Below are 23,520 nucleotides of genomic sequence, written 5' to 3'. Positions count from 1 at the left end.
AAACTAAGACGTTTCGATGTACAACATGCATATGCAATGAAATTAGAGTACAATGCGTGGATGTATCCATCACCAATCTGAATGGGAAGAAAGAGTCGAGGGGCGCATTTCGTTGGGTCCTCGCTATCATTTGTACATGCAATGCGGCGTTGGAGATTCTTGTGACGGCAAAAACGGGAAATAAAAATGCGAGTGACAAAATTATCCAAGAAAATCTTACCCTGTAGTCATTCTGTAGACCGTATTTCATTCGGATGAATTTCTTGAGTAGAGAAATGGTGATAGCCGCAGGACATTTCAGGTATCTCCGGTCGTTGGTCTCCTAAATCACAAATTACATCATAGTCAGTTCAGTTCTTAATATTACATTACGTCTCAGTTGGTCCCTATTTTATTTTAAATCATCATCATCATCATCTCCTCTTCCTTCCTTCCTTATTCCCACCTCACCACGCAACACTCACTCACAACAGCTACATAAGCTCTTGACAATCAAAATAAACGCCGCACTTAAACTAACTGCTCCACAACAATACTGCAACAATGGATCATGGATTCGTTAGAGAAACATTTCAAATTCAGAGAGAGCGAGAGCACGATAAAATGATGCAAAAAAGATAGGTGGCAGTAACGAGGTTCTCGCGTTGAAATATTATCATTTTTATTTGATGCCCTCAATTTGTGGAAAACGAACTTTACTCTGGCTTGCAACTTTACCATCGTGCAAATGTTGTTGTGTAGCATTCGTGAACAAACAGTTTTATTCCGTTTGCATATCTACGTATGCATGAGGCTCAGCAATCCTAATTTGTAAACAATGAAAGCCTTGGGGGACTGTCGGATGCCCGAGAGAAGAAAAGTACAAATTTTTAACTCATTACTTTCTAATCAATTCATTTTATCGCCACCCTTCAGAGGCTCACTTGTGTGTGAACCCTGTGAGAAAGGATGAGAGAGTGGGAGCAGCCCGATGAAATTCAATTAGACAGATAATCTACAATCTTTACCAGTATAATGAGAAAAACAACGCAAGGTGAGGTTTTAATTATCCCTTCCACGCAATAAATGTGAGGGATAATTTCCGGAGTGCCATTACTACGCTGCTGAAAATCAGGTTAATTCTAATTAGCCGAACTTGCTAAAAGGGCTGAATTTAAACTCAAGTCAAACAAAGACTTGGGATCCTCCGTAAGAAAGTTAATACTCTAAACCCCATGTATTTATGCAGTATCTATATACATAAATGAGACCATTCGAAGAAATAAATGAAATACCAGTTATGGACTACTAGCTAAATGTCTGGTAAAGAATTCCCTCGCATTTTTGTACAGGCAACAATTTTAATAATTCAAACATTCACGGACAAAATGGTTTTGCATAAATAAAAATCACATAATACATTTTAAAGTGTAAATATATTGTCTTCTTATTACCCCGGAGTCATAATCAGACACCACCTCGGTAATATATTTACTAGATGCACCGTTACGAGCGTGCTATCAAATCAGTCATCAATCAAATTACTTGAACTTAATTCATTAAAAAGAATGGAAACTGGTTGCACCCAAGCCCAGCATTTTGACCATTTACAACAAAACTTGTGCACTTTTATGTCTCATCATGCTGTTATCTTGATGGCAACTTGAAAGCTTGTGTATTCTTTTTCATTGGCAAGACACGCCGGTGTCGAACCGGCCCAACAACGGTTCATACTAATCATGCTACAACAAACAACATAAAAGAATATGTACGTCAATCTTGTGTTCACTCGTCTCGTTTCGTTTCATAGAGCACAAGGGCAGACACAGACAGATAGGCAACTAAATAATGTTTCTGTTTGGATGATTTATTTATTTGCCCTTTTAAAATTAATTCTTGATTGATATCTTTCTTCGTTGGTCAGCAGATAGTGCGGAATTCAATCTTTCTTATTATGCAATGATAGCAACAACAACGACGAGCATGGTTGTACCAATACTACTGACGACAAATAATAGAAGGAGCAATAAGGAACGAAAGTTCTCAGTGTGTGCATATGGGCCAAAGCCTTTTAACGCGTAGGATTCACTCACTTCTGACAAGATAAATCTGTCTTGAACCCACGCACGACCGAAGGGATTAATCAACTCCCCTATTATTGCTTGCGTTAATTATGTGCAAATTTTTCTCCTGTGGTCCTCCACTCTTTTATTCATACTAAATGGGAGGGGATACAAGAAGCTGGCCAAGAGTTTAACTTTTGCTCCGGGCTGTTTCTTGTACAGAAGTAATTTCTGTTGGCGGATGAAAATATTATTATGGACATAACATCGAGATGATGCTTTATGAACATTTACGCACAAGAAGAATACTTTTTACATGTACATACAAAACAACTAATGAGGCAATATCGGCATGAACTGTGCACGGCTTCCTCACTCCCTTCCGTGTAATCACTGCTTACTTTTCTTTGCTGCTACTACTTCAATAAAAGTTCCAACTTCATTAAACTCCATAAATTATGGACAATAGACTTTCATGGAATGAACACCACACTGACGCTGGTCCTCTGTCGGAATCATTCTTTTATATTTCAAATTCTATTACTCAGCCGCCCAACAGTGCTCCTCTAATTATTGCGTAACTTTACACGATTAATTTCAGTCTTTCTATTTATGGCTAACGGTATCCATTATATCCCAACTCATCGCAAGAGTGTCTACAATTTCTTGCACGACGATGACGATGATGATGCTGACAATGCAACTTTACCGTAAGCTGCAAGTTTACGGCTTGATATAATAATAATGCTGTAAGTTCAATGCCTTAGCTTAAGTACCTACTCAAAATGGGGCCTTTCAAGTTATGTGCAAGAGAACAGTCTCAAAATCATCATACCTCATACAATACGCAGGGACAGGATATTTCATATGTGTATAAAAACCCCCAATGAAAACGAGCAGCGTGTATGAACCATTAAATAATAGTAACGCTAACCTTACCGTCGTAATGCATTTATCATAAATTTATTTAACTGCAATAAGTGATTCTATTCATTCATTCCATTGTTGACATATCTTCCTCTCATGGACACCGATCACCTTTAGGAAACATTCAATCAACGAAATACGGAGAATGTATTGAAACATGTCCAGACTTGTTACTTGCACATAACAAACACAACTCTGGCTCCCTCTCCCTCATCTGGCTCGCTCGCTCTCTCTCCCTCATCTAGCTCGCTCGCTCTCTTTCCCTCAGCTGGCTCGCTCGCTCTCTCTCCCTCATCTAGCTCGCTCGCTCTCTTTCCCTCAGCTGGCTCGCTCGCTCACTGCACAACAATTAAATTAATTCTCCTTCTCTGTCGAGCAAAATTTAATTAATATTTTTAAAAAACAATCAGATAATTTTGGACATGGAGGTCAGTGATGGTAGTGGTGCCGACGGCACGGAGGAGTTGGAACTATTGACAACGGAGGTGCTGAAGGAGAGGATGAAGGAAGCCTTCGAGAAAGACGACTACTCAACAAGTGAGAAAATATCGAAAATTTTGAAGGAGAGGAAGAACCCTCAACAAGGATCCTCTGCCGCAAAAATACCACGACTTGATGGCACGTCTACGGACGGAAGCAGTAAAGGTGAGCCAACGGCTATTTAATTAATTACTTACTAATTAATACTGGGTTGATTTAGTTGCAGTTCCTACAGCGGCGGACTCTCCCTTCAAGTGGGATTTGTCACTTCCTCTCGTTGTGACCCCACCACTACCAGCAGTAGGAGGGTGTGATTGTCACGGGTGGGTGCGTCCAGCAGACGACACCATCGGCTGCATCATTCTTAAGGGAGTGAAAAAAACCATCGGCTGGGTGGAGGGAACCGACGGTTATTTGGTGAAGGTCGCAAACCGGGCGTCTGCCATCGTCGACCAATATGACCAAAATGACAACGAGTTCATCACCACCTGCGCCGAGTACGTAACCGGACGAAAATTCACGGCAGAATTGGAACCTCTAAACGATGGGGGTCAGAAATGGACCCAACTTTTGGACTGGACGGTCATTGCTGCGATGGCGAACACTACGGTTGTGGAGTATTAGATTGAGTTTTGGTTTTTAATTGGACTTAAATACGAATTGATTTGCTAATTTAGTGTTATTTTTGCCGTTGAGACATTAACTCCGGTCTCAGTATTATACTTTACTGTTTTTTTGTTATACTTGTTTGAGGAATTCACCAACATTGTAAAAAATAAACCCATTGTTGTTAGTGAGAATGATATGTGATTGTGTCAGATTAAAACTCCTCCCTGCAATCTTGACTACAAAAGAAATCCCATATTTGGCAGCTTATACATAAAAAGTATACGCATATATAACACATATCTAGAACCTACATTCATATTACGTGCATAGCTTCTTGCCTACTAAAAACTTGGGATATTTTTAGAAGGAATTGATTCGCTTATGATTTCATGATGGAAATATCGAAAATCAATTTTACTTACATCGTTTGGGGAATCTTTGGAGCAGTTGACATCTTCAATTGGATGGTGGATATTGGTACCTGGTGGATGGTTAAGCTTGTCTTGCTTCTGCTGCACAGGTTGCGGTTTCGGCTCATCCTTAGCGTCCGTACTAAGAGAAAAAAGGATAAAAATACATGGATTATTCATCCAGTGATTCACTTTGTGAATTACTCATGCAATAAATGACTCGAAAATCTCTGATAAAATGGATCATCATCATCATAGTCATATGCGAATGATTATTGTCATTGTTCGACTCATAACGCAAAGAGAACTTTTGTTGTTGTTTTTTATAAATGCAATTTACTAATTCTAAAAAAAATAAATGTTGAAACTTAGGTTCAAAAGTGTTACTGAAGTCAAACTTTGCTCTGAAATTGAGTCAAAATTACGATTTTTATCCATTATATTTATCTACTTCTGCTTTTCAATATGTCAGAACAAGTGCCAAGTCATGATTAATATAGTGATTTTATTGCTGGTGTCGGATTTACATGCTCAGCGTGAGGGTAGATATCCAATGATTTCATTTCATTTATATTTCACACTTCCTATAGTATTTAAAGATAAATGCTTGTGTGTTCAAATTCATATTTCACTCACACATCTACTGACTTTATATAATACAATTAAAATATATTTGAGATAACTATTTATGGATATGATACAAAGTGCTTAAATAAAAATTGGTCATTAAAACGACATAAAAAAGTACCAGCCAAATAAATATCAAAAGTCTCAAAAGAATCCCGAGTCGGGTTTAGTCTGACTTGTTAAAAGGCATGCAAAGTCAGCCACAAAGTAATTTATTATGTATCATCTTCCTTTTCCATCACATCGTGGTGTTTCCTCACTTTCTTATCTCTTTAAAACGGGGAATCCTCACTACTCTTCTACACAATTGTAAACCAGCAAACGAACGTACAAGGAACAAAAACTACAAAAATTAAAGGTGAATGTTTTGCGAGCTCATTGTTTTCGACTGAAATATTTAGGTATGCTGCTACAAAGACCTCACTTTTTCAACGCTACGCAACAGAGCCATGCACGTTTCGTCACTCTTGTTAATTGCATTGTACTTTTGCACAAGAATTTGTTTTCCTCTTGTGAATTATGGATTTTCATAAAACAAGTCTCCTTTTGCCTAACTATGAACAATCTGTATTGTTTAATGAAAAAAGAGAGATGTACAGATATGCGAGATTATTCACGTCATTGACTTACCCTCTGTAGTACTCGATGGACAGACTAACAACGTCGTCCAAGGAGAGGATCGTGGATAAGTCAGAGGCAGCATCCACTTCCAAAGCCATGGTGTCCGAGACGGATTCTGCAGCTTTGACGACGTCCTTGCTCTCCGCATACTCTCGCCGACGCCGAAGTTCGGAGAGAAGCAGACCTGGAACCAATTTGTAGACTAGTCGCTGCACAATCACATCCGACCTGGAAACAAAAATTTGTCGTCAAAAACTTTCGAAAACACACGCATAGTAAGTAATTAAACCCTGTTATCTAATATTTAACGCAAACATTTTCATATTCTTGATCCATAAATGCTAAACATCGAATAGGATAATTCGAATCTTTGAACGAATATTTTAATTTTAGGTTTTGGTTCAATATCCGCCTGTCATTTCATTAAATATGTTTCCATCCTCGAGCGAATTACAGACATAAATGATGCATTATGAGAGTGCATGAGCATTGAGCACATCATCATTGTTGTTATATTCCTGTAATATATTGATGTAAAAGCGATGAGGATTGCACGTTCCCTTCCTTTTCTTCCTTCGCACAATCACAATTCATTTCTGAGCTCTCTGACTCCGCTGGAAACCCCTACGACGAGTTCTCTTGTAAAAGCAAAGCCTACTCTGAAAGCACTTTCCTTTCTCCCCCTCGCAATATTCGCTTCAGTGTGTGAGAACTTTAAGAAATATATTTTCACTCTGATTCTGCTTTCCCTTCTCGATCCTCGCTCTTGAATTATGGACAAGGTTTGTCCAGTGAGTAATGTGAGACGGATTCTCAAAAAAGGACATTTTTTGTTTTGAAAAATCATAAATTTACAAAATGGATAAAAAGGTTATTATTTTGAAGGGTAATTGTTGCCCATCTTTACAACAGTCTCTAAAACTGACCACAAGATTGAAAGTCATAAAATGGAATGCTCCTTTGAACTCGTCACAAAAGGCGCAGACTGGTCAAAAGATGAATATAACTCTTGTTAACTTAGCTGTCAAATAGCTGCTCATAAATGTCATGTAGACAACGGCTGAAAGTGAACAAGGTAAGGTAGAATATACTAACTAACGTTATGTTTTGTTGATTTTTAGCCAGAGCGAGGCCTTATCTTTGGACGGTTTGTGACACAATAGAGAAAAAAGTACTCAACCGAGTGGTTGCACGATTATGTATATCAGAAATATTTAGGACTAGGTTAGAGTGATGGGTTCACTGGTTGACCAGTGAATTAGAAATGCATTTTATGATGTGCTGATTACACAAATTTTATCATTTATAGTAGACACTTCAATTTTGGCATGAATTTGGATATGGAAATGCAATATATGAATTCAGTCCACTAATTGTTTGACAAAAAGGACCTAAACTCACACTAGTTTTAAAATTGATCAGAAAAAGCTGAAATTTTACACACTGAGCTTATCTTGGAAAATTGATGTACAATAGTGATACCACTTTTAGTAAAATATTGGTCAGTCTCAAACAGACAGCTAAATTTCTCTGTTTATCCCAGCCTGAGTTAAAGCCCTATATTGCTGTAGGTTATTTTAGTAAAATTTTCTTACCTGAGACTCAAATGAGGCTTCACGGTGTTTAACTCAATGTCACAAATTGGACAATAACCTATGAGGGTTAAAAATAATTGTGTAATATGTAGGTTAAGATTTCTCAACTTGTTATAACATACACGAGTCAATTTCTAAACAATACCAAAAAACTTACCATTTGTCTCGAGGTACTTCAAAATACAAGATTTGCAAACTGAAACAAACAAACAAATAGGATATGTATTCTCAATTTATGTTTTCTTTCCGGTTTCTTGAAAAAGTTGTTCTTTCATTGTGATCATGCATTCAGAAAGGCAAAGTCATAATTCAAATGCGACACTTACAGGTATGCTGACACTCGATTATCGAAGTGGCATCAATCAAGTATCCACTGCATAATGAACACATGAGATACTGATTGATTTGAGTCAACTCTTCCTTGACAGGAACTCGCTCCTTTGGCTTTTTGGTGGCATTATTGGGCGACGTGGCCGCGGTGGCCGTTGTCTTGCCTTGTTTTTGGCTTGGTTGATCCGCTGCCATTTTTATGCTTTTTTGAAATGTAGTAGAAAGCAACTCGGAAATGTTGCTAATCCCTCCGGCCTAAGAGACGTCTACCGCGAGGGATGACATTTCTGGCTGCAAACATATAAAAATTTACGCCGGTCAGTCATTTTACTTTGACAACTCAAATCTTACATGAGCCATATAAACAGTGGGCCTCCTCAGACACACGAAAATATCGTCGCTTAGAATTTCGCTTCGTTTTTCGCTTACTTCCTGATAGGCGAGCTCTGGGGTAAGCGAACAGAAACTCAACTCAGAAGTGGGGTTAAGGTCGCTTAGCTGAAGTCTCAACAAAATTTTGCAAATTTCATAATTTTGGCCATGATATCGATAAGCGAAAAACAAAGCGAAATTCGAAGCGACGATTTTTTCGTGTGTCTGAGGAGGCCCAGTATGTAGTAGGTGGGTGGGTTTAGCTGGAAGCGAGTTTGAGATTTTTTTCACTCTCGTAAGCAAATGGACGCAACTAATAATTTTTCATTAAATGTTGTACAGGTCTGACACATCTCCTCACACCCAGCAAGAAGGCAAAGCAAGAAGCACGAAGATCTGATGCGAGCAGTAACTATCTGAACGTATTCGAGCGACGAACGCTGTCGGCATTCGGGCAGGCAGAGCATATTTTACATTCTTGTCATAAGCAGAACACGTTAAATGTTGCATATCGATAGCAAAGAAAAATTATTCCACATGCAGCATTTTATTATCTGTTTGCACAGAAAGACTCCCCCAAGTTCTTCGTGGTCTGCTTAGCATAAAAACAGCTTGTCAATAGTGTAATGCAAATAACAGATCAATGAAATTTTACACTATTTAATAGTTTACATAGCATTCGTAAAAAACAGCTTGGATGAACTCGACCACTTTGTGCCACACCTTGATCGGTTTATTGTATACTATATTCAAGCTTCAAAATTAATTAACATATGTAGTCCAATGTACATACATATTTAGACTACATTTAGACCTACTTCAAATCGCAAATGTTTCCAAGTTTCTTTCTAACCTCAGAGTTTTTGTCTAACAACGTTTGATAGGAACACTGACACGACCGAATGTTATCTCTGTCACAATTTCTGTGCTTATAGAGTGATTCAACGAATGATTACGATGACCACCACACCACAGTGACAATGACCATTATTAGATAACAAATAGAGCGATGATAGGGGGATACATTGTCTCCTTTTGTGCACTTTGTAAAAAGGGTCCAGTCCATTTGGTGGGGGAATGGGCGAAATGTGAACTGGCCACTCATTCATTTCAACAAAGAGGTGATAATGGTTTGGAAACGAAGACGACGAGCTAAGCCTATTAGTAAAGCCCGTGTTGCATTTATTTATCGTCATCATGAAGTGACTCTGCCTCACCACCGAGGAAAAGGGAGACGAGACGAGCGAGGAGAGGAATTCTTTTTCGACAATACTTTGGATGACCCAACACATTGCAATCAAATCAGTCCTTAGAAGGAAAGGCACGGACCCAAAAATGCATCTCCTAAAGATCGGACCAAAGATACATGCAAATGGGACCCTTGGTCGGGTTGTCACTCCATTGATTTACACGCTTCACACACTGACGGCCACATGCAACTTGCTCATTTACTGTAGCATTGGATTTGTTGTAGTCCAAGTAAAAGTTAACTGGAGGAAGGAAAGGGGGAATGTGAACTATCTATCACAAAGCAACCATGATCCAACAACCGACGATGACTTGATCTTCCCCTGGACTTGACCATACTTCAGATATCCATCCAACCACGACGACAAATCAGAGACTGTAATTCTGAGCATCCATCATGCATTGATTGATTCGAAGGAATTAAGTTCCTCAAGTGAAGATATCTCGAGTGTAGAATCAAGTATATTAATCAAACGTGTCAAAGTTCCATCCATTCCGAAGTCCAGTCTCCAGCATTCCCTTGAAATGCAGTTGACATTTTCAAAACCAAAACAAACTTTGCAGTTACTTGGTATGCAAATAAAACACGACAAATTAAGTTTCAATTAAGATATACTACTTGCATACAACTTATTTACTCATGTGATATGCATAAATCTACTCTGATATTTAAAACTAATATGACAACTTTGTTCGTCACGTTCACAACTTTCAATTTTGTGCATATCACAGATTTACGGATTGAATTACAAACTTGCGGTTTTTATATTTAAGACTCGAGCAAGGGGAGAAAACGGTTGGCAAACTTATCGCTTTTCTTATTACTTACGAGTTCCACTCTGTCTCACTATCATCAGTCTCAGCACAAATCAACATCAGCAGCAAACTGACTGACGTCGTCTCATTTCGAGTCAAGCAGAAAGTTAAAAAAATGCCAAACTAAGCTCAATCTTATTACGTGTCCATAATTAAAATAATATGCAAAATCTCTGAACAGTAGAATAATTTTCAATTCTCAAGAAAACCCGAAAAAGAGTCATCAACCATACTGTACTTAAATTTGAGATTTTCGCACGATTGGAACTTTATGAAAGAGCTACTACTAGAGCAAAAAATAATTAAGGAAAGAAAACTCTGATTGATTGGACATGAGCAAGCGGGTAATCAGAGTCGCTCCCACCAGCCTCACCACCACCAGCAGGGTGCTATTTAGCCAGATGAGAATCAAAGTAGCACAATATTGGTAATAACAACGGATCAAATCCCTCACACTGACAGACAAGGAATGGGCTCATTTTCCATGATGATCACCATATTACAAAGTTATGCAATAATTTGTGCCATGTTTTTACGGGCTCACAATTTAGGTTCTCCACTCTCTACACATCCATCCTATAGAGTAAAACGATGATGATGATGATGATAATAATAATGACGACGTGAGGCCTCGTCCACAATAATAAAGGGCTGAATGATAAATATATCTCTCTCCTTTCGGTCGCAGAGTGGTGGACGGAATGGATGGAAGAAAGCCGATGAATAAAAATGGCAGAGTTCACTGCCTGGCGCGAGAGAGGGGAGGAGGGGTGACCCGCTTGGGTCTCATTTCCATTCAATCTCTCGCTCTCTCTACTCCTGCTGCTGCCTTAAATGACGGGACACACAGGCCCAATGTGGTCACAGCTCTCTTATCAAGACACCCATACCAAACTAATCAAGCAGCCACTCGACCCGATAAAAAAGCCGTCCTTCTCGTCCATCTCTCAAACATTAAGACGGACGGACATCAACCAGTCCCAATCTCTGGAAATGAGTTGTAAGATCAATCAAAACTGGGAGCTAGTACATCTGGCTAACTAAATTCAAGGCTCGTCTCACATGAAAAATTGAGACGACGTATTTGACCGCACTTGAAGAAGTGGGAGTATTTCACAAAATGTGTTCGGATGATCCTCTCGAATAAATCCTATCTGTCTGTCCGCTATCTGGCTCAGCTAACCTCGCATTGGTTTTATATGACTTTGCGAGAGAGTTGCTGAAGCTATCTGCTGTAAAACATAACACCACATTCTCTTCCTACACCAAAGCTTGCTCCTCCGAGTGTAAAAGCTGCTTTTTAGTGCCATCATCATCATAGTGTTTCCGTCTTCTCTCTCTCTCTCTGTATGTGCTGGTTATTGTGTGCTATCAAACAATTCTTCTAGACTCAATTCAAACCCACACACACACGAGAGAAGTAAGTGGTGGAGGAGAGAATTTTACGGAATGGGATGCCTGCACAGAATAATAAGTTGCTTAATAAGTTGCAACAACAGAAACTCTAAACCATAAAGCCTTCGCCCAAGCCTGCGGGGAATTTGAGACTTATGCATGGTTCAAACGGTATTTTGAGAGATTTGACAAACTTGTGAGGCTAAAACTTGGACGAAATAATGCAGAAATATGAATCAGGCTTTGGTGAAGACATCTGCAGCAGCAGCTTGAATTGGTCAACTCTTAAAATTCCAGGTTTCAAGTTGGGCATTGGTTGAGTGAGATTGAGATGCTGAGAAAAATGTGTTGTATTAATGCCACTCGCACGTTCCTGCACTTTTGTAAATGAAGTGGAATTCCTGGACGTAATCACTAACTAACGAACGAATAGAGTTTTCTGTTAAGAGGGAGGAATAAGATATCCTTGGGGCTTTTCAGAATTTCCAAGATACTTATGCAAGCAAAGTGAGAAATCTGTACCAAGTTTATCTTGCACTGTAGCGAGACATGCTGGAATTAGCAAGAGCGAGGTTTATGCATAATAAGGAGCAAAATTGAATACAAAACCTCTCTACTTTTAAAAAGATTATCAACGGGAAACCAAACAAGATTAAAACATCATGAGCACGGAGCTGAGTGTCATCCTAATGACAATCGCTAACCGTGAGCACAAGCACAAGCCACGTGCACTAAACAGTGTCACATAATAAAAGTATCATTTATTTCAGAGATGAGAGGGTGTGCTCCACTAGTCGAATAAGTACATACACATTTGTCATAACGCGGTTGACAGCCACCATCTATCCAACCACACAAAACCGATACGTCTGTCAAGTCGAAATTCGTGGGCACGAAAACTAAAATTGAAACACAGATTACAACGAAGAAGATGAAAGTAGATGCATAATTTTCGTACAATGATGAATGTGTCATTCCTAATATTTAGTAATTATTCAAGCATGCTCTGTAGTCCTTTAAATATCACAACTATTCGACAATTTGAACTTCCTGTTACCAAAAAAGATGACATCATGATGAATTGACAAAAACAAATAATTAATAGTTAAACGTAGAAAAAGTCTGTCTAAATTTTATAAACACGTTTCAAGTCAACTCGAAACTCAATTGAAAACTGGTGCTAATCCACTAAAAATCAAGGAAATGTACAATTTGAATGCATTTATTAGTTAACGAACATAATTGGACTCGAATGAAGTAAACATTTACTGTAAAATTGACAAACTCCACGATATATTTATGTGTGTATCGACTGGGAAGTTCTCAGTGAGACCTCGAGCTTGAAAATGCCGATTGGATTTTCACTCCCTCCCAATATGAGTTTTCCAATGTAAATTCCATTTTCCAAATCCAAGCCTCACTCACTTATAAATTGTTGAACGATAAATTCGGGGATCCTCTACCAAGAGAAAAGAGGGTTGGTTGGAAGTGAAGCATTTTCTGATTGCAATTCAAGTAATGCAATGTATTCTCCCATCGAGTGAAATGAATGTCGGGTTGGATCTCGTTCAATTCTTATGCAGCAATTCGAGTGAGCAAATCCACAGCAAAGTTTTGTTGGGTTTCATAAAGTAAAGTAATGAGCAAAAGAGTGAAAGGATCTGTCAACTCGGTCGGGCTAAAAATCTCTCCCCTCCGGTTCAAATAGCCCCATCATCTCACCCAGTCCTCTCTCTCTCTCTCCAGCATTCACTCCAATTGAATGGCTAATGTGTGAAGGGAGAAGCTTTTCGAAATTACATTTTTACTTTGGGACCAAGATCGAAGGGACATCTAAATTCCGGGCTAATGAGATAGCTGCACTCCACCAGGAGAAGAACCCTTCACGTTGTCATGTTTGGTTTCGTTTTTGTTCCCTCTCTCTGGAGGACCAGGCAATCAAAAAATACACGAAATTTATTCAGTTGCCCAGTCACAGAGAGATTTTTTGTCGCCAGTTTTATCCCGCCGCGGAAAGAGAGGGGATCGCTGCATGGTCGGAAAAGGACGCCACGAAAGCAAGCCAAGCCAAGTGAGGAGGGCGGATATCATGAGTGAGGAATCGATCAACCCCACGACCACTTCGCCCAGTGATCGTGCTCTACGTCAGCAAACTGGGCGAGACCTTTCTTCTCTCAAATCCACTGCGCTTTCGGGGGGCTTGAGATTCTCAGTTGGATGAGGAGCTCTGAAAAACGGACGAGAATTTTCTCACTCACCGCATTTCGCCTCGTACTCAGGTCGCATCAATGTTCGCTGCTTTGTGGAGCCCCCAGCTCAGAGTGCGCTGTTTCTTACGATGTCAAAGCGTTGGTTATCCATCCAACGCTACGTTGCCATCCACTCATACAATGTTGTTTCCAAGCAAGTTGAAGCAACTCTACAGATTTTGTCCTCGTTTCTGTTCTCTCTGTATTTATTCCCTTGGAACTCACACCACGTCTCGTGTGTAGATTTGTATTACTGCTGCGATAAAATATTCCTCCCGTTCCTCAGTCACCTTTGTGTTATTGCTATTGCTTGCTACACACATCAACCACACAAACTGGCTTCTCTCACTAACTAAAACTTAACAAACGTAGCTCAATAATATGTTTCCTGGCTGACTGACGGCTGTCCTACCTTTTTTCCTTTACTGCCAAACTCTCGCAACAGAAGAGAATAATCTGGTGTCTGAGTTGTTGAATTGGATTCACTTCACAAAAACTCTGCTTGGATTCTTGTAAAGCACTGATGTGTTTTCCGAGGTTGACTGATAGCTACGAGAATTGGGAACGACTCTCTGGTACTATTGTGCTTATCGCTTCACTTCATGCCACGTAAATACGTTGTAGAATTAGGCACAATTTTTATTTTTCCTCCTTGCGTCCTCAACCATGCAGAATTCTTGCCAAAACTAAACGTTGCTGACGTTTTTTATGACCGAATGTATTAATTCTCAATTGTAGTTTACTTAATCCGAAGGCTAACAGAATTAAACCAACAACCATGCCCATTTGTTGGTGTAGAATTAAAACGTATCACATGACCCCTGTTGCTAACTTTTTGTACGCGCATATATTCCATCCATATTACTTACATACAATGTCAAATCTCGCATTCCAAATGACCATTACGTCACAGAAAAAATGTCAAGCACTGGAGTGTAACACGAAAGTGACCATTAATCAGCAGGAGGGAAAAGGAGGAAAAGACGACCAAACTCAGGAGAGCAGACCATAAAAGAGAGGTCGAGAGAGAAATTGAGAAAACCCGTCCAGCCACAAATTTCGAGGAGGTCGTGGGGTGTGTCCCTCTTCATGGACAAGGCCCAATCATCAGTTAATTAAAACAACATGCACTAATTAACAGAGGACCAACTGGTCAGCTAGAGCACGACAGCTTTATAGCAACGGACACGAGTATCATTATGGGAAAAGGAAAGTGCTCCCGTTTTAAATCTTGAGGCTTCGTTGACTTCACTAAACTAAACTGGACTTGAATTTGGAAGAAATGACAATTCTCCTCCAAGACAAAAGTTTCATTACCAGATGTCCATAAATGGACCTTCATTTCTCCCATCGTGTCCCTCACCTTATGATGAAATGTGATGTAAAGAACTACATAATCTTCTCCTCGCCCATTTTTCAGGCTTGTGCCACACTCGGAAAGACAGGTTTATTTTATATCAAAACGCATTCTATTCACGTTATATATTATTCCCGAATAAATAAGTTGGAGACGAAAAAAGCTGTAAAATTATGGCCAAGTAATAGCCACACTCGCTGGAGAATGGCACCGAAAATTTAACTTTAATCCAAGAGGCTTATCGCCACAATAAACTTGCATGTCATTAGAATTCCCATTGTGTTCAAACTCCAATCCTAATCTGTATTTCCTTTTATTCTCAAGGAGCCTACGACCAATAAGCCTGTCGTAAGAGTGACATTGCCATTTTATCACAATCAAAGACTGTGGTGTGTAAGTGTAATGGTGAAATGTTGGATATATTTATACGTGAATTGCCGTAATTGTTCCATACAGAATTACGACAACGAATACCAGAAAAAAGTTAAGGAATGATTGTGATCTCTTTTAAATTCTATCCATATTTGAAACTTTGATGATTGGTGATTACACACAGTAATTGAGCGGTTAAGTGTAAAAAATTAAAAAAAAAACAGTTGATAAAGCCCCAGAGGGGTAGGCAAGGCACATTCGTCGTCTTCTATCCATGTAAAAAAAGAGTAGCAATATTCAAAGCCAGGCTAAGAAATAAGTGCGTAGCTCGGATCGAATAAGATCTCGTCTTAAAATGGAAGTGCCATTAACCAGAAGAGGAGAGATCGAGTTTTATTCCAGAGAACACGTCCTCTCTTCTCCTTGGACGAAGCAGTTATTTTTGAGTAGGAAGAACCGAATTGTTATTGCATAGCAAGAGAAAGAGAGAGAGGAGAAAGGGTCAGCAAAACTGATATCGTTTATTCCAGAGTTTGCTTGAATGCAAGCTCTTGTTACCACAAGAATGGGAAAACCTCGTTATTTTACATGGTTTTATCTGCAACACGCATAAATCATAAATCTCATCGTGACTTGTGTCGAGGGTGGAAATATTTGTAGGCACTTTGGCAAACAGTTGAAATTCATGCACATGACCAAGTGCAAGTAAATGTGCCCCCTATCTGTGAGTACCAGACAAGTAATCCTACTAATTATTTGCACAACAAATTCCAAAGTAAACATGACGAAATTGGATAGTGGATTCGATTTAATCTCACGGAAAAAACATTGGGTGCATTGACGATATTAAAGAATACTAGCAGAACAAAATACAACAAAAATTGTAATAAATCTAAATCAACTAAATTTATCAAGTTTAACTGACTTGAAATTACTAGAAATATCTATTTCTCCATAATTGTCTTGTTTTATAAATGTGATAAAAAGTGAACAGTACGAAACATCAAACATCGTACAGGATAAGTCCGCCATATTACACGTCAAAAATTGTAATACTGCGCGTAAAGTGTTTTAGAAGGTATTTCAGGAAATAGAAGAATCGTTGAAACTAACAAATTTGGACATATGTAGCTCAGCTACTTCCTCCATATTTATAATTTCACGAATTTTACTACTTTTTCGAGATTATTGAAAATTCAAGTATTACAGATCATTGGAATTGGTAATTTGTTTAAACTGTAATAGAATAGAATATGCAAGCCATTTACAATAAACGAATTAAAAGTAAAAATGAGAACGAAACACATTCTCTATTTTGACTCGCGTCCATGTTGGATTTTGCTCTGTGGTGCCTATAGTACACAGTCTATAGACTTTTAAATTATGAGTCAATATGACCAAATTCTCGAGCCGTATTATGGTGCAAAAAGCATTAATTTTGGACAATTGGTTAATGAATAACAGGGAATTATTCACAAGAAAGCAACCGTTCAACTTGTTCAAAAGTGAGGAAAGAGTCCATCAAACGCTCAAGCTCCGCCTTCTTTCAGTCCATGTTATAGGCGTATTTTCTACTCAATCTCTTTCAAAAATACATCAGAAGAACGGAAATTTTCCAGGGTTCAAAATGGTATAAAATTTCCCGCATTTTTATAATCCGTTTTCGTGCAGTTGATAAGTTTCCGAAGCAGTTTGAACGTGAAACAAGCGAGAAGTCGAGTGAGATTCGGCTGGTTGCGAGCACAACCTCCACTCAAGCTCTGAACAACCCATGCATCTCACAACACATAATTTCTCAATTTCGCATTTTCTTTCGTTTTTCAAAGCTGTTTCTCACTGAGAATCAATTACTTATTTTCTTCCGAATTAAATGAAATAAAAATCAGAGTGTCTCACATAGCCCCATATGTGTAACATACGAAAATTCAGTTTTTTTCAGGTTCTGCCGGAGAATCCGTTCATGGTCATCTCATTTAAAATAGCTGACCGTTATATCCTTAAAAATGATAACTATTATGTATGAGTTCCATCTTCCAATCTAATTTGTCTTACAAAAGTTCTGATTACCTCACTTTACTTGTTTCCTCTTTCTAATACAGCTTCAAGTTTTTGAGTCGTTTGAGCCTACCTACTTTTTATTTCTGCTCAGAACTCACATCTAGAAAATAGCTATGAGTAAATAAGTTCAGGAAACCAATCATTGGTCAATTCATAAGCTATTCCCCCGAAAGTGTTATCAACTTCTCGAATAAACAAATAATTATAAAGCACATCTCTTAACGCGATTCGACGTAATAATGATGTAACAAACACTCAACTCTACGTGAATTTCAATCCATGTCATGTTCCCCATAGGTCTACGCAGTAGTAGTTGTAGTGAGTGACTCTTGTTTGTCTAATGTTGTGCACATCTACTCGTGTATTTCGTTACTTGGAAGCTGTCTGCTTTGCATTATTGCATTACAACAACCAAAAACTAGCCAACAACAAGGAATGGAGACTAAACGGATTGCTGGTGTTGGCGTGCCAAAAAACGCTCGTCATTAGCATATATTGCCCAATTCGTGGACGACTGAGACAACAACCACTCGCACAGAGCACGACGAAAATGTAGCAGGCAAAAGCAGCCACTTCAGCAATATCACTCACGTTCATCAACTTCATCTGCTGCATGATAAGAGTCGAATCTAGATAAAAACGTAATTATGCAATACACAAAAATATCCCTGCTTGTTCAGTCATTACATTACGATTAACACCACCACCACCATAGTTTATCTATAGAAATATGTATGCATAATGGGCTCTGAATAACTAGTTCAAATTTTTCATTACACTTTAATGCAACAAAATTTTATGAGCAGCATAGTCAACTTTTCTACGTAATGGTATGCAGCTCACATCCCTACATGGTTGCGCAATGTATTTGAATATAGAATGTAAATAAATCCCATTAATAAATTTCGGAGACAAGTTGTACCCTCCCAACTCCAGTTATTCCTGAAAAACAAGGCACGTTAATGCCCAAAGCTTTTAATGATAATTATGATTGGACTACTCGTGAGTTATTTTACAGCTTAAATCCTCATGTTCCTCATCTCGCGTTAGTGTACTCGCAGCGTTCGCATTCTGCCCAATGTATTTGTCAAGTGGAATTTCCACTGTGAAGGAGAAGACATTTCATACACGTATTTCATTTTGTAGTAGGCTTTACTTTTGCCACAAATAAATATGTTCATACTTCTTGCAGTGCTTAACCAAATGCGTACATAAACCTTAGTGGATTGGATTGTGAATTGTTAGTTGAAGTTTATGCTAATCAAATGGCCTTTAACTCTTACCATTCTATTCCTGCTTTGACGTTATTCCTCCAACAAATCACACTACGTATGTATGGCTCATCTTTTCTGTGTGTGTGGTTCTGTCTATCTGCAGGTTGCAGGTGAATAAAATGGAGACTACATGTAACAAGGAGCTAAGAATCGGGGACCGTGCTGCTGGTGGACCACGACGCTGGACAAAAATCCCTCCAGGATCTTGGACTCTATTGCCAATTGAATACGAAACCGTCAATTAATAAAAGTTACGAGAGTAATAAATCTATCCCCTGTGGGGAGGTCGGATGGCTAGATATCTAACCTCCTCGCTCCATCCCACCATCTATAAATCTTCCTACTCTCCGAGTTTGATCGATTTTGCCCCTTTGCATATGCACATCTTCACAATGAAATCCATGTAACCAATTACTACTCAATATTGAAAATTTTACACTAATCTATAGAATTTGTGTTACTCAAATCTTCTAGTCTCACACATTGCAACTTATTAAGATGAATGAGAGATAGTTCGCTTAATGGATTAAGAGACTTATTGGAGGATTTTTTACATATAAAATTAATAATTAACGGATGCATAGAAATAAATTGGAAAGGATTGAGGTGTGGGTGGTGGGTTGGAGTGAGGGAAAAATGTCCGAGAAACATCTGGTGGTTGGATTTCACTTCCAGGTAATAATAATGCATAGAGAGAGAGATAAGGAAGTATAATATCTGTCGATTTCCCCCCGACCATTGTTTCCATACTACCGTTCTGACGTGAATAAAGCTTTATGTTCATTTCGCTATTTGTCAACTAACTAACCCGCAGTTGTAGATCTGGTGGTGCGTGGTGCATGCATAATACACGCACATCTTGTACTGCTCACAATACGATGATACTAATAATACAAAGTGTGAGCTATCTTTCATTCCACGTAAGCAAATCCCTCAAGGTTGCAAGTTTACTGTCCAAGTTTCTGTTAGTTTTTCACTAAAGTGTGCACACAATTGAAAAAATACGAGATAAAAGGTCTACAAAGTTTGAGACAGTGGGCACTTGCTGTGGCTTGGTTCCCCTATTCATTCTCTTCCCTCCCCCTCGACATCATTACATCACAAACCAAGCCACCACCCCAGTAAATGGGATTACTCATTACTTGCAGCAGGTTTATGGACTGCGGATCTTTTCGAGGAAAAACAAGCATTTCATTTCAGCTGTCAGATGCAGTTTTGATGAATACGACTGATCTCAATCTGCACTAATTTATGAAAATGTCTCGTCCATATCACAATGCGAGTGTAAAGTGCTCTGGCAGAAGTGAGTATCGCAAACTGTGCTGCACTTTAGTCCCCTTAAAAATGGTCAAAATACAATTTATGTACAACCTTAAAATGTGCATGTACCCAGAGTGTGGTAATGGTAACTAGTATTTTTAGGTACATTATTATTTGTTAAACAATGTTTTACGACTTGTTGAAAGATAAATAGATAAATCCTCTCAACGGCGAAAATTTCTTAAACTCCAGCCAAAAGTAGCATAGCATCCTTAAAAATTCTACTAAGAAATTAGAAATTGAGTATTGCGTAATCAGTGTGTGTCAACAAATTGGAGTTGGAATGCGAAAAGGCGAAATTAAAGTCAGAATTAATTGGAAAGTCTGTTTTGTCGAATGCAGCAATTTTGGTGAATATGAGAAACAGAATAAGAGAACTTAATATCCGCTTCCCTGCTCTCCCTCAGTCCCATATAATAATATGGCTTGAAGGCGTAAAGACTGTGTTGTACATGCCTCAAGGAATTCGTTTCATCCATTCTACTTACAAAGCTGTTTCAATTTTTCATTACCCCAGCTGACGCTTATTTAACTTTCCAGTAAAAACTTCAACTCTTTCAAATAAACGCCTTGTAATGCCGAAAAGTGCATGAATTTATCCTTAGCTGGCTAGCCCACCAACAGAATCAACATCGCACAGGGCGGCAGTTAGTGCTCATCCACGCTCTTGTTTTCTTTTGCCAGCGTCGTTATGCACGGAAAAGTTTTCACAACTCCTTCACGCTTTCCAGTCACCACCACTTTTGCATCAAGTCACCCTCCTTGCAGTCGAATATCTTCCTTCGTCTCACGTGAGAGAGTTTCCTTGACTCGGCAAGACATCGCCTCCCAAATCAAGAGTGGCCAGATTGAATATCGTGCTTTCAGAAGGATAAGACACAAGGAAAACCATGCTTTGTTGCAGCAAATTCAACAAAAGAGTGAGACATTATACTGTATCATTTCATTCTGCCTGAGATTACCCACATTCACAACTTTCCAACTTGGACTGAATCAAAAATGTATGGATGGAAGAGGAGAGAGGGGAATATATTTTCGAAGCAGACGTTCGTACACATTATCTGCGTGCATACGAAACCTATGGCGAACTATAGGGCACAGAATCATTTTTTGTTTCCACTGGGTAAAAAACGTGCATGAGAAATAGAGATTCGAGCAGAGGAAGAAAGAAATGTTTTACAATGTGACAAGAAAATCTCCCAATTTATATAACAGCACCTGTCTCGTTCTCTTTATCGAGTACCTCGTCATCATTCACAATAGAAAAACAGTTGTAACATATTTTGGTAACGTGCATAGTTTACTCCTCGGTTTTGAAGTGAATTTGATAACTGAGTAAAAGATACTTTGATTAGAGAAATTTGAACCTGGTTATTAAAAAATGGTGCGGTTTCTTTTCAATAGATTTGTTCCCCTACAAATACATGTTGATTATCATAAATCTGATTAAAATCTACATTCTCTTTGTTATTTGTGCTACCGCATATGTTCTGCTGCCAGAAGTATGTTCAAAAGTATTGACTTGAATCTAATTACAAGATAATCCCTGTGAATACCAATAAACTATTACAATTCTGATACAATTCGGTTTTTGTAAAATTTCCATAATCTGAGACAGTTTATTAAACGCCAAAGAATATCTAATTCGCAAGTTACAAATCCAATTTTTGGCGTAATTTGTCCACTTTTCTCTGCTCGCCCTTCTGGAATCAAGAACCAAAGACCGCTGACCGAATAAGCCCCCTCGAGCTGATGTACATACTTTGGTCTTACTTGGTTGGTCTCTCTCTCTTAAGAAGAATTCATTGAAATTCTCTCAGCGTCCCCGCCTAATATTAAGTTAAGCCCGTTCCATTTCTTTCCTCTCCCTTCCGGCCGGACCAAATCCACAAAACACAATGCACTTGGGATTGTCCACTGTAATCGACGTGGTCGTCACAATTTATTTATATTTTCTCGGTCCGATCCTTGCCCATCCATACAATGCTATCTATTGATGTACGATGTCTACTTCCGAAGAGTTAAAAAATGAGACGAATTACATAAAGCAAGAAAAATTGAGAATTATCACGATGAGAAGAGATGAGAGAAGCCCATCACACACCACTAAAGCATGTCCCACAGTGACAGTTGACACAGAATGTCGTTATATTTCACCATACAATGCAACATGTCATTCAAAGAAGAACATGACACACAGTCGAGAAGCTCAAAGAAAGCTCAATATGTTAAAAAAAAGCTGAAACAGCTTGACAGGTTGAACCGCAACAAGAAACGAAACCAATGTATACACATTATTTTCTTTAAAAAAAGATAAATGTTTCATGCATCTTGGAGTTTTTACTATATTTTGAACCAAAGAAACGGGGTAGAATGATTGTCAAAGTCTGTCATTAGCAAAGTACCGATGCATCGTCGAATCAATTTTAGATTAAACTCGTCAATTCGAAAAATAAGTCAAATAAACAGGAATAAAAGCCACAATCGTGAAGTTGATCACTAAAACCATTAATGTACAAAAGACAATCTCACAAATGGATATTGGTCACGTTGGCTTAGTTTTAAAGCAATCCAGGTAGAAGAAAATGAGTGCACGTACTATAGAACTAATAACCAAGAGGAATAATAGTCATTTAGACCCTCTCTGATTCCTTCCCAGCTAAGTTTGAACTGGATCTCGTTTGTACCTCTTCAAGTGGTCATTAAATCTTAACCATGGTAAGAAATGAGGATAATAAGTGTGCTTGACTTGAACCTACCGACCGACCCAATCTGATACTCCACCATCCTCCAGACCAGCTTATTCGTTTTTGGAATTGAAGTCATCATCATCTCCTCGCTCGCTCTCGTCTACCTGCCTCGGGTTACAATCCCGTTCACAATTGTGGAGTCTTCTCACCGACACCACCGACCACACCAAACTACACACAGTCTTGCTCTACCATCTTCGACATGAAAAACACAATACGGTCAAAATCAAGTTGTAATTCAAGGAAGACCGGTTCTCAATCTCAAAAGAAATTTGGAACAGCCTTCATTAGTTCTCATTTTTGTGGTGGACAGCCGGGTGCATATAAATTCTACCTCAAAACTTTTCCACATTTTTTCCCTTCCAAAATATTTATCTCAAAGCTTTGGTGCTCAGGCTTGTGTTTGCTGGAAACGAATTATGTAAATAATGTGAAAATTTATCCTGATTCTTATAGAACAGGCTTGCTTACTTATATGTACTTACTTATATGTTAGATGAAACATTCACGAACTTGGGGCACTTTGAGACAAAATATTTAATCAACAAAGTAAGCCTTTAAGGAATGGTTATTATAGAAATCTTATAACCCACTTGGTGAGCAGGAAGTGAGTCCTTTTTATCCTAGCAGACAGAGCATTCATGGGAATTGGGAAGGAAACAAATGTT

At 38.7% G+C, this 23,520-nt stretch overlaps 1 protein-coding gene across 2 annotated transcripts in view; it reads right to left on the bottom strand.

Moving 5' to 3' along the window:
• LOC110846932 (serine-rich adhesin for platelets) overlaps positions 1-23,520 on the bottom strand; it is a 43,245-nt gene that overhangs the window by 14,074 nt on the left and 5,651 nt on the right. The window contains exons 1-7 of one of the 2 annotated variants that reach the window (XM_035849134.1): positions 13,731-14,090; positions 7,638-7,932; positions 7,469-7,507; positions 7,312-7,369; positions 5,726-5,944; positions 4,481-4,610; positions 221-322 (exon numbers count right to left, since the gene is read on the bottom strand). In XM_035849134.1, the coding sequence (XP_035705027.1) occupies positions 221-322; positions 4,481-4,610; positions 5,726-5,944; positions 7,312-7,369; positions 7,469-7,507; positions 7,638-7,836 (747 nt within the window). In that variant the 5' untranslated portion in view covers positions 7,837-7,932; positions 13,731-14,090. Of the gene's footprint in view, positions 1-220; positions 323-4,480; positions 4,611-5,725; positions 5,945-7,311; positions 7,370-7,468; positions 7,508-7,637; positions 7,933-13,730; positions 14,091-23,520 lie in introns of those variants that run through there. The other variant, XM_022093768.2, reaches the window with a different exon arrangement.

The sequence above is a fragment of the Folsomia candida genome, unplaced genomic scaffold, assembly GCF_002217175.1.
Source record: "Folsomia candida strain VU population unplaced genomic scaffold, ASM221717v1 Fcan01_Sc003, whole genome shotgun sequence".
Classification (NCBI taxonomy): domain Eukaryota; kingdom Metazoa; phylum Arthropoda; class Collembola; order Entomobryomorpha; family Isotomidae; genus Folsomia; species Folsomia candida.
The sequence above is the reverse complement of the archived record's forward strand: the minus strand, read 5'-3'. Positions and strand labels throughout refer to the sequence as shown.